This window comes from Belonocnema kinseyi, chromosome 5 (genome assembly GCF_010883055.1).
Source record: "Belonocnema kinseyi isolate 2016_QV_RU_SX_M_011 chromosome 5, B_treatae_v1, whole genome shotgun sequence".
NCBI lineage: Eukaryota > Metazoa > Arthropoda > Insecta > Hymenoptera > Cynipidae > Belonocnema > Belonocnema kinseyi.
Genome location: NC_046661.1, coordinates 111,950,206 through 111,964,481, shown reverse-complemented (window position 1 = coordinate 111,964,481; position 14,276 = coordinate 111,950,206). Strand labels below are relative to the sequence as shown.

The following is a 14,276-nucleotide window of genomic DNA, read 5'->3' as shown; positions in this document are numbered from 1 at the left end:
TATTTTATTTACAAAAAAGTTCTTAGGTTCAAAAAAACATTCAGTGAACGGAAAAAGTGAGGTAGGTAATATAGGTATTTAGCTGTGTCACATGCCCTTAAGCAATAAAAATATATGTGTCTCGATTTTTTCTAGTGTCGAATAGTCTTAGTTATTGGCCGTTGAAAAGCAGTGTGTACCGGTAGTGGCGTTTTGGCCGTTTAAGGGTTAATTCAAAATAAAATACGTGTAATATAATAATAATATTGTTTCTATCTGATACTATTAGATTTTTAACATTTGAAATAACAAATTCTTGGCTCGCTGGAGCTTTTAAGTTAAAATTAAAATGTGTTCTAGCATTACATTTAAAAAGGCACCATTTTAAACGTTTCTATAAAAAAAATTCAATTTAGTGCACTTATAGTTGTAAATTATGGAATTTTCCTACTTTTATTTTGAAATTGTTCAGTTTTGAGGGCTTGAGTCTTAAAATTGTAATGACTGAGAAAAAGTCTGAAAAACGAGAAAATGTGGGAAAACAAAAAATCAGAAAGGTGTAAATTTAAAAAGGTCCGCTAAAAATTACGAATATGTATCGGTATTCAGTGCATAATTTTTTATGTTTATTTGTGAATCCAAATCAGTGTTCAGAGTACATATTCGAAGACACTAATTGTTAATAGTTAACTAAATAGTTTCAAAAGAAATGAAACGAGATGCACTTTACCGAATTGATAACAAAATTAGAACTATTAGTTTTCTTTCTAAATCCGGCGGAAGTTCCGTTTTGATAAAGTTATGAGTATATAAACTCCTAAAGCTAAAGACGTAGATTAATATGAAAAATATTTTTAATTTGTTCAAATATTTGACAATTTAATTTATTATTTATTGACAATTTTGGAAAAGTTTTGAAATGTTATCCTACAATTAATTCTTCAAAATGGCAAATCATTTTTAATATCTCCAGAAACCTTAAGAATATTTTTTTATTCTCTTGAAACCTTTCATTTTCATTTCATTTTTTTTTCATTTTCCAAAACTTTAAATGTAATTCCCGGGACGAATTTATATTCCCGTTTTTATTTTAATCCTCGGCTATTTTTCGGCGTTTCCGGTTAGTAGACACCCTGTCTTATGACTTTCATTTATTTTTAAAATGGGCCCAAATAATTTTGAACATTTAAACATAAAATAATTTAAGAAATAAATATTTTTTTCTTACCAATGACACGAATATGAACCGTTTTATCCAGGGACTTTCCTGTGTCAGTAGTTGCTTTGCAAGTGTAATTTCCTGTGTCTTGTCTGCGGGCGTGTTTTAAATCTAATCTTCCAACTTTCTTTGACTCTTTTACAGTGGTCAAATTTCTTCGTGGCGAAAGCCACAAAACTTTACCAGACTCGCTGAGACGACATATTAATGAAGGAGTGCTTCCAGCTTCTATTCCTTCCGCATCTTGAGATATTTCTATGCTAAGCGAAGACTCGTTTTGTGATACCGATTTCTCCGATGCTACCGAATCTGTAAAAAAAAATCAATTTTTCACTGTATTTTTGTATGTTATTAAATCATATTCTTTCGATTTTACTAATTTAAATTATGTAATCTATGTCAATCTTATTGCTCAATAAATAACTTTATTACTGTCGGGTCAGTCTATAAGCTTGTGTGTATTTTTCAACGTTGAGTCACTCTTTTTTCAGTCTTTTCACAAACAAGAGATCCATATGTTGTTGAAACGATAGCAATTAGTCATAGATAACGATGGCGAATAAAGAAGTTATTAACTGAATATGCTCTGTGTTTTTTGTTCACTTATTTATTTTATTTTAACTTCGAGAATTAAACAATATTAAAAAATACATTATTCGATTCTACAATGATTTATAACTAGCTAGTATCGAGTAAAAAGCGCATGGAGTTGAAGAGAAATATACTGAATGATTTTGAATTAAAAAGTTTCTAAATCAAAATATTTTTATCACGAGAAATTTAGAAAAGTGGTCACCTTTTAGAAGGAAATGAAAAGAAACTCAACTTGTATCATTTATAAATAAAATCGTTTAAAACCGAATAATGTGAAATTGAAATTTTTTTAATTAAATAATTTTAAATCCAAAAAGTTCTTAAAATTTTAAACTTTCAGGATAAAATTGGGAAAATTGGACAATTTCAACAGAAAGCAAATTAAATTTTATAATTTCTATTTTGAAATGTTCAAAATTGAACTTTTTTTTTAACTGAAGAATCTCGAAATTAATAATTTCAGATTAAATTTAGCAAATGGGACTTCAAATTGTTCAAAATTGAATAATTTCATATTAGAATTTTGACAATTTAATCATTTAAAAATCAAAGAATTGAAATTATATCATTTATAATTAAAAGCGTAAAAGATTTTAAATGATAAACTAAATTTAATGTTTCAAAGTCAAAGCTTCTAAAACTCTAGAATTAAAAAAGTGTATTTAAAAAATTCGAACTTAACATTAATATTTATTCGAATCAACATTAATGTAGGGTTCGACTACAGATTCGCTTAAGACGACTTTTTTCTAATATCAACAAATAAATTCACCGTTCCAAGTGAACAAAATTTCAACTTATAAACTTTTAAAACTGAATTATTCTATTAAAAAAAGCTTAAAAATAAAGTCATTTTAAATGTGAAACATTAAAAATTAATATTACAGAATGTTGAAAATTAAACAAATCAGAACTTCATTTAAAACTAAAAAAATTGCAATGTCCAAGAATTGTGATATTAAAACTTTTTTGTACTGAAAATCGTTGACCATGATTCAAATATTTCAATTTTAATTATTGAATTAAAACTTTTGAAAGGAAACATTTTTTATTCAGCGCTCAACATGAATATATAGAAACTTTAAACGCGTAAGCATTCAAAACTTCAAAAGTAAAGAAATGATTTAATAAAGGACTTAAAGTTGTTTAATTTTTAACTCTTCATTCAGAATTATTATTCATTCTTGAAATTTTTTAGTGAAATACATTTTTTCCATCTTAAATTATTATTTTTTTTAATCTTCAACTAAAAACAAACCAAGTACTTTTCAGATATTACATTGAAAAAAAGAGAACAAAAACCAGACTCGCTATGATTCCAAATTTTGAAATTGCACAATTGTAAGCCTTTCAATTTCAAATTATTTTTGAAAGTTTAGTTTTAAATTCAACTTAATATTCAACAAGTTCGAATAATTTAAAAAATAGCAATTTTGTACGTTTTAAATGGCTTTCAATACGAAATGTGAAAACAGTTAATATTAACACTGTCCTATCATTTTTAAAGTTTGAATTTGAAACTACCACAATGCAAAATTTAAAATTGGAATCATCCGAAAATTAAGAAATTTCACATCAAATATTTCAGAATTTAATGTTTTGAGGCGAAAAAAACCATCAGTTTTAAGGCCTCAAAAATTAAGCTATTTAATAATTGCTCATTCAAAACTATAGTTTTAAATTCAGAATGATTGAATAGATTCTTTTAACAAAAAATGTGATTTATGTCCAAAAAAAGTCACTGTAATTTTCAATGTTCAATATTGGAGAATTTTAAATATTGTCAACCGTTTGAGTTTAATTATTTTAAAAGCGTACAAAATGATATAACTTCTAATTGAAACTTTCAAAATTAAAGAACTCAAACTTGAAGTGTTCAAAATTAAACAATTTCAACATTAATTTGAATATGAAAGCATTTTTAAATTAGCATCTTGAAACTAAGTCTACAAAAATGATTAATTTTCAAATTGCGCACCAGAATTTCCAAAATTCAATCATTTTAATCTAAAGAGCGGAAAAATGGGAGCTTTAATGTGGTCAGAATGAATGAATGATAGATTATTATTTATAATTTGTAGAAAGTAGAAACGTTTGAGTTTTTTAAATTATCTTGAAATATTTCAAGATTGATATCCTTTGTGCATAAGAGCAATTATTATTCCCAAGTGTCTCGGCTGCGAAATTGCGTTGATTTTTAGTGCCTTATTTTTAAAAGAAAAAATCAGTTTCATTTGAAAGCATTTGAATTGAAAAGCATTTTCTGTGCGTTCGAAATAATTGTCAAAACTTTAAATGGCGAAACTTTTAAACTTTCAAGCCTTTTATTTTTCATTCAATTTATTAAAAACTTTTCCTAATTACAGCAAACAATACGAAAAAAGATAAATTAAAAATATTTGCTTAAAAAATGCAGTGGTTTCTGAATCATTTTTATATACCTGTAAAAAACGTTATATTAGTAAAAATTAAAAATGTTCAGGTTGGAGATTTTTGGCAACAAAGAATTCTGTTATTTAATATATTTAAAAAATATGAGGCTTTTTCACGAAGAACTATTATTAATAAAATACAATTAAAATTTTTAAATACAAAATTTTAATTCTCGAAAGGATCTGATGAGAAACTATAATCGTACCAAATCAAATTGAAATTGTTTACGAAAATTCCCCGCCTAATTATGGCACGGACGGTACTTTGGAATGTTAGGGGGTAAATGATCTCAAGGTAAAAGAATTGCGTGCAACTATGAACGTGAGGAAACTAGATATTTTATGTGCGCCTGAAACAAAGAAAAAGGGATGCGAAACTAAAGACATAAAAAACGGCGTGTTGAAAGGTGGATTTGAAATATGGTCAGGTGTAGACAGTGAATCACATGGTAAACAAGGAGTAGGTCTGATTTTGAATGAAAGAGCAAAGGAGCATCTCGGAGACCATGATTTCGTATCTCCCAGACTGCTTTGGGCTAGAATGAAAGTAGGAATCAGAAGACTATTTATCATAGCTTGCTACGCGCCAGTTGATAGAGATCGCAGAGAAGTAAAAGACGCCTTCTTGGAGACTTTAAATGACACAATAAATATTTGCGAACATGGGGAAAGAATAATTCTACTAGGAGACATGAACGGATGGGTGGGCATCCAAACTCAGGATACAGAAAGAGTACTAGGTAATTTTGGGGATCCAAGAATAATCTATAACGGAGATAAATTAGTTGGTCTATGCTTAGAAAGGGGTCTGTTTATTGCAAATACTTGGTTTAGGCATAAAATGATTCACATGTACACCTGGTGTAAAGGAAATAGCCGCAGTATAATTGACTTTGTTGTTGCGGATGAAAGACTAAGAGAGTTAGTCAAAGATAAAAGGGTCATGAGGGGTCCTGAATGCAATACTGATCATTACCTTCAGATCTCAAAAATTAACTTAAGTCGGGGATGGAGAAAAAAAGAACCAAGAAACCAAAACAAACGCGAATCAAAATTGAGAACCTACAGAAACCGGATGTGCGAATAGATTTCCAAAATAAGATAATCGAAAGCATAGATAGGACAACATGGGAGGACCGTATAAAAAGCAAAGATATAGAGGGCGCCTGGCAAAGTTACGGGATATCATTGTTAGATGTACGATCGAAGTGTGTGGTACCACAGTTGTAGGAAGAATGTCTGGTGATGCGTGGTGGAATGATGAAATTCAGGCTGCCCAAAAAGAAAAGAGAGAAGCGTACAGGAGAACTTTGAACATCGCAGGTCTTAGCAATAAGGAAAGAAATATACGTAGAAATGATTATAAACACGAGCACAGGATACTCAAACGATTAGTTAAGGAACGTGAAGATACAATTAGAGCAGAAGAAGAGATGAAAATACAAAAAGACTTTGAAGGAAGCAAGAAACTGCTTTATAAAAAAATGAAAGGAAACAAAAGTACAGAATTTGTCAACATGAGAAATAGTAGGGGGAATGGTATATGATACAGCGGAATACTAGAGGCTTTCAGAGACTATTTTAAGAACACAACTGCGATGTTGAACACGATGCGATAGAAAACTCAATTGAGAAAATCTGTGTCACTGAGGTTAGGGATATACTTAAGAACTTGAAAAACGGTAAGGCTGCCAGGGTAGACGGTATTAACGCTGAAATGCTTAAACACGGCGGCGAGTACATACCACATAGACTGTGCGAATTGATAAATTTATGCTTCGAGATGGGAGACGTCCCAGACGATTGGAAAACAGCGATTATCGTACCAATATACAAAATAAAGGGAGATAAAAGCGACTGCAATAATTACAGAGGGATTAGCTTATTAAGTACCATAAGTAAAATATACTCCAAAATACTTATTCTTAGGGTAATGAAAATAAAAGAAGCAAAGATTTGGGAAGTCCAAAGTGGGTTTATGCCAAGGAGGTCATGTACGGATCAAATATTTAGCTTAAGGCAAATAACAGAAAAAAAGTTTGAGAGTAGGAAAAAAAGTTTTCTGTGCATTTGTTGAACTAGAAAAAGCTTTTGACAAGTCCTGAAAGAGTATGGAGTCAATGGATGGCTCCTACAAGTTATAAAAACAATATATACGGGTAGCAAAGCGAGTGTAAGGGTGAATGGGAAATCAAGTCACTGTTTCGATATTATTCAAGGAGTTAAACAAGGATGCGTTATGTCTTCATAGTTATTTATATTATTTATGGACAAACGTTTAAGAATTGCTCTTTTCGACGAAGAGGGTGTGGATCTCGAAACAGTAAGGGTACGTGGGTTAGCGTTCGCAGATGATGATGTTGTTATGGCAAAGTCAATAGAAGACTTACAAAGAATGTTGAATAAACTAGATGCAAGCATGAAGAGCATGGGCCTCAAAATTAACGCAAATAAAACAAAAACTATGGTGTTCGAAGAAAAGAGTAAGAAAACACTATGCAATATTTTATTAAATGTTGAGAGAATTGATCAAGTTGATAAGTTCGTATACCTTGGTAGCTTATTTACTAGGGACGGGAAGATAGATGAGGAATTAGATAGGCGCATAAACGAAGGTAAGAAGGTTATTTGTAGAGCAGGTCCCCTTATCAGAAGTAAAAAATATATCAAATAAAGCTAAAATGGCAATACATAATTCTATATTTGTACCGACTGTACTATACAGTAGCGATACATGGACTTATCAACAAAAAGATAAGAGTAAAATTAACGCAATTGACATGAGATTCATGCGCATAATAAGCGGGAAATCCCTAATGGACAAAGTAAGTAACGAGATAATTCTAAAAGAATGTGGTGCAGAAGAGACGCTAGTAGACACATGGGAAAGAAATCGGTTAAGATGGTTCGGGCATGTGGAGAGAATGCGAAATGGACGACTAACGAAACAAGTATATCAAGGTAAAGTAAATGGCAGCGTGCCCAGAAGTAGACGGCGGAAAGAGTGGTTAGAATGTGTGAATGAGACCCTAGTTAGAAGAGACATAAGAAGTCACAGAAACACGAGAGTCTGTATGAAAAAATGCATGGACATAAAAGAAGCTAGAGAAGTATGCCAGGACAGGAAAGTATGGCGGTAAATAGTTAATAAAAAGAGTGTGAGTAGAGTGAATAACGCCTGAAACAAAAGACCTTGACCACTAATGGGCCCAAGTGGGGAACCCTACATAACGACTTTATGAGGATCTTCACTTGGGGTGATTGCTAGAGATATTGATCAGCAACCTGAGTCGGAGCAGTGTTGCGGTACGAACGTGTTATTTACAAAAATAACATGAGAATTCCGGATCAATCTGAAAATTCTCTATCCCTTCCGCACATTGCTCCTTTCCCCACCGAGTGAGTCACGCCTACCCCCAAAAGGGAAATGGCTAAATGGTGTAATAAAAATCACATGGTGACCGTTAATTAATTTTTATTTCTGGTTGAACAAAAAATTCAGTTTTAAAAATTCCCTGAATAATTTTTCATTTTCCCTGACCATTAATATCTAAACATCAACATTTTAATCTTCTAACATTTTTAATATAGAATCATTCATAAATGGAATAACAATTTTTTAATTTAAATTTCTAAAATTGTAATTTATTACTTCCATGGCTGCCACAGCTTAATTTACTTGCAAAAAGTGACTGAATTAAACCAAAAAAGTGACTAATGTGCATTAACTATGTGACTAATGTTCTTCTGAATTTAAAAGAATACAAAGGAAATCGATTCGGATCTGGCCTACATTCGATTTAAATACAAAATAATTCAAAAAAATATGGAAAAAGTTTTAATCCTAAAAATTCCATTAATTTTAGACAAATTGAAGTGAATTCAGAGGAATTTAAGGGAAATGAGAAGAATGAGATGAAGTTCATAAAAATCGAAGATGAATTTAACGAAAAAAGTGAACTAAAAACAATTCGAAAATATGAAACAATTAATTGAATTCAGTGAATTTGAAATGTGTTTAAAAAAATTCAAGGTAATTCAAAAGAATTTTGTGAAATGTCTGAGAATTTAAAGTGAATTCAATGAATTAAACCAAAATTAAAAACAGAATCCATCGGATTTGAGTGAATTTAGAAGAATTCAGGATAAATTGATAAGAATTTTTCATGAATTCCAAATTATTTCAATTGAATTGAAAACAAAATTTGAAAATCTCTTTAAATCTTTAAAATCCTACGAAAGCTTTCACTTATAGTAAATACATTTTTTGAATTGCATTAGAATATTATAAAACCCGGAGAAATTTGGTGATATTTCCAGAAATCGCGGAAAAATAATGAAAAGGTTTCTATAAATTCTATGAAATTTGAAACAGTCACATGACAATCGTTTCAAATTTCTTAAAATGATTAAAATCATTGGAAATACAACGAAACTTTTTAAGCCTTCTAAAAATGGGCCTTGTAATCTTTTTAAATATCCCGAAATATTTTAAATCCTTCGAAATCCCTTAATATTATTGAAATCAAACAAAAATTCCTTAGAATATTGTTAAATTAAATCTTATGGGACTTTTTAAAGCTCCTGAATTTCTTGGAAGTTATAAACATATCGTAAAATCATGTGGCTGAAGTTTGTAACGATTATAAACGAAATTATAAAATTTCCGAAATGTCTTTTGGTGATTATTTGCACCTAGCGACAGGTAAAACAAAAATTAGTTTAATCCCGAAAATTCTTAATAGCTGACTAAGTTTTACAACGTAGGGATTTTGGAAATTATATAGAAAATAAAAAAAAATTTATTTTCGTTTATAAACTTTGCAAACTTTAGCCACGTGTAAAATCTTTAAAACACTTTAGAAAAAAAGTATTTAAAATCCTTTCCAATCTTTTGGAATCCCTTGAAAATTTCTTGGCGTCTTTTAAAATCCCTTGAAATATTTTTAATCTTTTCAAGTCCTTTAAAACTGTTTGAATCTCTTGCAAATTTCATGCCATTTTTAAAAATATTCTAAAATATTTAATATTCTTCGGAATCCCTTCAAATTATTGAAATCTTTTAAAACTTCCTCAGAATCTTTTAGAGTACACGAAGATATTTCAAATCCTTTTAAATCTAAAAAAATTATTGAAATCAATTGCAAATTCTTTGGGAACTTTCGAAATATCTAATCTTTCATAGGATATTTCAAGGTATTTTCAAGGGGATTTCATATTTTTTTGCCGAAATCCTTTGAAACTTTATAAATATATATTTTTTTAATATCCGAAAAAAACTTAAAAATTCTATTGAGATCGATTTAAATTATTGCAATCTATTCAAAATTCATTGGAATATTTTAGAATATCCTAAAATATTTCAAATCCTTTTAAATACGTTGAAAATATGTACTTGAAGTTTTGAATGTTCAAATGAAGGACATATTATTCCTCAATTCTATTTTAGCCATAAATATTTTTCGCACATCTTGAAAATTCCTTGGCATTTTTTTAAATACCCTCAAATCTTTAAGAACCTATCATATTATTGAAATCTATGATAAATTTCACTACATTTTTTTATATACTCTGAAATATTCCAAAAGAATTCAAGAAAATCCAGAAATAGGTATAGATTTGAATTCAATAGTGGTTGACCCATAAGTAATTCTATTCGAAGACTAGTGATTGAAGTGATCTTTTTATTAAAAAAAAAAAAATGACTAAAACCGATTGAAGAAACAGCAGTGACTAAAAGTGACTGTGGCAGCTCTGATTATTCCTTACAGTTACTTGCAGAAATTTCCCTTACTTCCGCATTTATTTTTAATCCCCTGACTTTTCCCTGATTTCCAGGTTGTTTCACCTGAGCTACGGCTGCTCACTATTTTGAGATTCTATGGAATAATTGTAAAACTAAAATTAAAAACCACAAAGAACTACTTAATTTACATTTTTTAATCCAAGAAGAGTATTTGCAAACAGAAACTGTACGTGTTGAAAGAAATGTAGAATGATTTCCCCACTTCATTATTGACGAACTTTTAATATTTAATCAATAATGTTTACAATTTTAATTTGCATATGTTTATTTATTTTTTAGTAAATATAAATTTAGTCAGAATTCTAATGCTCACTCAAATTTGTAATTAGACTTAAGATTAAAAAGGAAAAATAGCTCTTTGTTTTTATCTAGCTCATTGAAATTACTAATCTTCAACCTAGGATGTTTTACATTAGTGTACATCGTTTTATTTTACTTAGGCACACAGTCTCCGACATTTTTTATGCCTGTGTGCACTGTGCACATGTGTTTTATATATTGATCTTAGATTTTGAGCCTGATTTTTATAAATTTTTAAGTTTCTATGGAGTTTAAAATACTTGTACTTTAAAAAAATATTTCCTAATCTATATACATAATTCTAAAGGTCTAATTCTCAAAAATATTGCAAAAAAGGTGTACAGTTTTCATGATTTATGTGTGGAATAGGGGAGGCATGTAATTGATAAAGCATTGGTATTTAATATCTTCATATTTGTAGAAAGATATTCTTCCTTTTTATAATCTAAAAGTAAACAAGTGAAATTTTCTATGGGCAGAATATATCACTTTTACCAATCGGAACAGAACTCGCGGACAAAGCAAAATAGGACTGTTTCTCAAAAAGGGAGTCCCGAAAACAAGGAGAAATTTCAACTTATTTCTCAGTACAATTTTGGCTTAGGACAGCCATTTGTTTGTTAACAAGTTACCAAGGTGTGTACCCAAAGAATGGTTTTAAATTCGCGGTCATTTGTCTGTTTTCTCCGGAAGACTGTAAATTTTTCCCGGTCCATTTAATTGTTCAAAAAATTTGAATGATTTCAAACAGTTTTCAATAATTATAATTCTCAATTTAAAGAGACTTTTTTTTTAAATTCCCTTCTTCTATATCAGAATTGAAATTATTTTCCCTGTTTGAAAATGAAAATTTTAATTTTTTAAAGAAATTCCCTGTCTTTAAGTCTAAAATTACAATTATTTAAGAAAATTCTACGTTCCATATCAGAATTATAATTATTTACAACATTTTCCATTGCTAGTCAGAAAAAGAGTAACTACTTTTTTCGAAAAATCGAAAGAGGGAAGTTTCAAATTATGGAAAATTTTTATTTGAAAAAAGAAAGTGATTTTCCGAAATTTCTCTTTCCATGTAAAAAATTAACTGTTCCCGAGCAACTACAGATAATTCATTGCGAGAATTTGAATTTTTTTTATTAATTTATTCCCTAACTCCCTATACCAAGTCACAATTACATGAATTTCCAGAATCCCCTGCGCTACTACGCTACCAAAATATCCTTTTAAAAACTCATAATTAAAGTAATAAAATATTTGAGAGTAATACAAATTAACTTCTCGAGTTAATTAGATTTAAGTATTTTGATTTTTTTCATTGTTCTGTAGAAAAATACCCATAAAAACCAAGTCTTTTTTATAATTTTTGAAATTACTACTACACCCAAAATAATTGTTAATTTTTGTTCAGTTTATCAAATTAAACAGGAAGTAGAAATATATAAAACCTTTAATAATTAACTTCAATCTTCTAAATTTTTGTTAAGAATATAACGGTATTATAGTAAATAGTTCCATTTAATAAAGTAAACAGTAGAGAAAAAACTGTACCCAAGTGTACAATTTTATCTTAAAAATGAACTTCAGAAAAAAAACACCTTAAATAATTCGAAATGTGTCTATAATCCATTTAATAATAAAATTAAAATATATGCTTCAATCCAAAGTACTATGAGATATATGTATCATAATGCAAAGTTAATTTTAGATTTTAAGTTGCAATAAGATTTTCTTCAGACATACATTCTGAGAAAATTTCTTTCAGTTAGTGAAAAATATTCATTGGCTCACTATCAACAAAAAGTTTATTTGATTTGAGAAAATTTCGCTGAATTCAAAAAATGTAGGTCTTAAAGGAATGATTTTTTGTTTCAAAAAACGTTTTTAAACCATTTTTAATGATCTATCTCAAAGATTTGCCACTTGAGATTCTTCAATTTTTAATTCGTACAATTTATAAAGATGCAAATTTAAATGTTTTTGTCTAGGATAATTCAATTTTCACAATTTATAGTTAAAAATGATTTAATTTTAAAGATTTTCAATTCAAATTTGTAAAATGTTGGATACAATTGAAAATTCTAGAATTTCGACTATGTATATGCTTCAAGTTTTAAGAGTTACAACCGTATTGATATTTTGATTTCATTTTTGAAGATGTAAAATTTCAATTAATTAAATTTTACAGATTTAAAATTACTCAATTTTCAAGATTTATATTCTAAATGCATGTAATTTTGAAGGATTTTATTGTTGTTGAAATTCTTCAATATCAAAGATTTACAATTATTATTCCCAGCCCCAAAGCAAAAATTATTCGTACGACTTTACAACTTGACAATTATTTTTTCAAGTTTTTGTAAAGTAACAACATTAACATATTGTTTCACCCATTAAGAAACACCCTTTTACAACACAAACAAAATATTTTACTGTTTTTGAACATTTACACAATGTTTCTCTTATTCAAAATGTTTTCTCAGGTAATAATAATCCGAACATACATTTCTCTTTAAACCCAAGAAATTGACAATTAATTAATAACCAATTACGATCTAAACAAAATACATTCAATCGTTCAACAATGTTCAAAAATATTATTTTACATTGTCGAAAACGTATCATGCAAGAACATAAACATCAACATTCAAATTATCCAATAATATTACGAAAAAAACAACAACACTGACACTAAAAAATGTTACAAACAATTGAAAAATTATTCCTAAAATAAAAAGCCCTGATGAACATTTCGGAGCAATCCAAGTTTTATAACATCGAATAAAAGTCCCTTGTCAGTGAAAATTAATCCCGAAGCTTTTTGTTTTGGCCTCGGATATAAATCAAGTGAAAGCACGTGTTAATTCAGTAGCACGTGGGCGTAAACACATTACTTCTAGCCTACTTACGACATTACATCACAAACCCACAAATTTAGAAAATCTTCTTATCAAAACTCCCCTTCCCGTAATTCCCTGATAACTTGACATTCCGAAAAAGGGTCGCCGATAAGGCAAATCGTAACCCAAAGTTTCAACCCGCCTTTGGATTTTCTCAACGACAAAAGCAGTTCCGAGAAAAATTTCCCAGGGATTCAAAAATCCAGGGTTCCAAACTCACCAACTTGGGTCAAATCCGTGACGATGAAGACGAGGCAGCAAAATGCCAGCTTGATAAAACTCGCCATCGGTTTTTGATTCGGAAACATGGCGTCCTGACAGCCGGGTCGGGTGTGAACGAGTCCCGCCCTGAGAATTCCTTTTTTTCGTCTCTCTGGAAATTCACTCCTCGTTCCAGGATCGCGTCATACTCCTCGCGATTGCGAAATAATTCCTAGAGACTCACTGCATAATTGCTATTAATTCGGAGCATTTCAGATAATATAAAAAGAACGAAACCCGTCGGCACGCGCCGCGCGTCCAAACAGTTCACTTGCACTCATAACACTCGCGCATTGCCGGTTGGATTCGGGATGAGGCAAACCCGACGGGACACAATCACACAATCGGCTCGGAACAAGATTTAACTGGGTGAGTTAAGAAATCAGGCCAGATATATTTTTTCAGGGACAATACTGCTACAAATAGAGGAGTGCATAGTAGATTGATTACACACGGATGAATGGGTATTATTTCAGGCGTAAACTGTTTTATTTTGGTGTTTTATAATCGTTTAGTGACGTGCGCGACGAAACATCGCGCTTTTTTAAGGTTATAGCGACACAGAATGACGACCGCTAGAGGCGTTCATGTCGGATGGACTACTCGATTGGCGGGATATTAAAAACTCAACGAATCAGGGAATTTTCGATAAACTAAAGTTGAAGCTAATTTTATTATTTTGTTTAAAATTTAACAATTTTATTTTAAAATAATTCTTTTTGGTTAAAAATTCTACTTTTTTATTTCAAAATTCTACCTTTTGGTTTGAAACTTCGTATATTTTAGTA

The 14,276-nt window shown here is 29.8% G+C and overlaps 1 protein-coding gene across 1 annotated transcript in view; it reads right to left on the bottom strand.

Annotated features, from left to right (window-relative positions):
• The window catches only part of LOC117172784 (tyrosine-protein phosphatase 69D), a 52,771-nt gene extending 38,746 nt beyond the window's left edge, over nt 1-14,025 (bottom strand). The window contains exons 1-2 of the mRNA XM_033360995.1: nt 13,448-14,025; nt 1,208-1,507 (exon numbers count right to left, since the gene is read on the bottom strand). Coding sequence (XP_033216886.1) covers nt 1,208-1,507; nt 13,448-13,535 — 388 coding nt within the window. The 5' untranslated portion in view covers nt 13,536-14,025. The remainder of the gene's footprint in view (nt 1-1,207; nt 1,508-13,447) is intronic.
• Between the last annotated feature and the right edge of the window lie 251 nt (nt 14,026-14,276).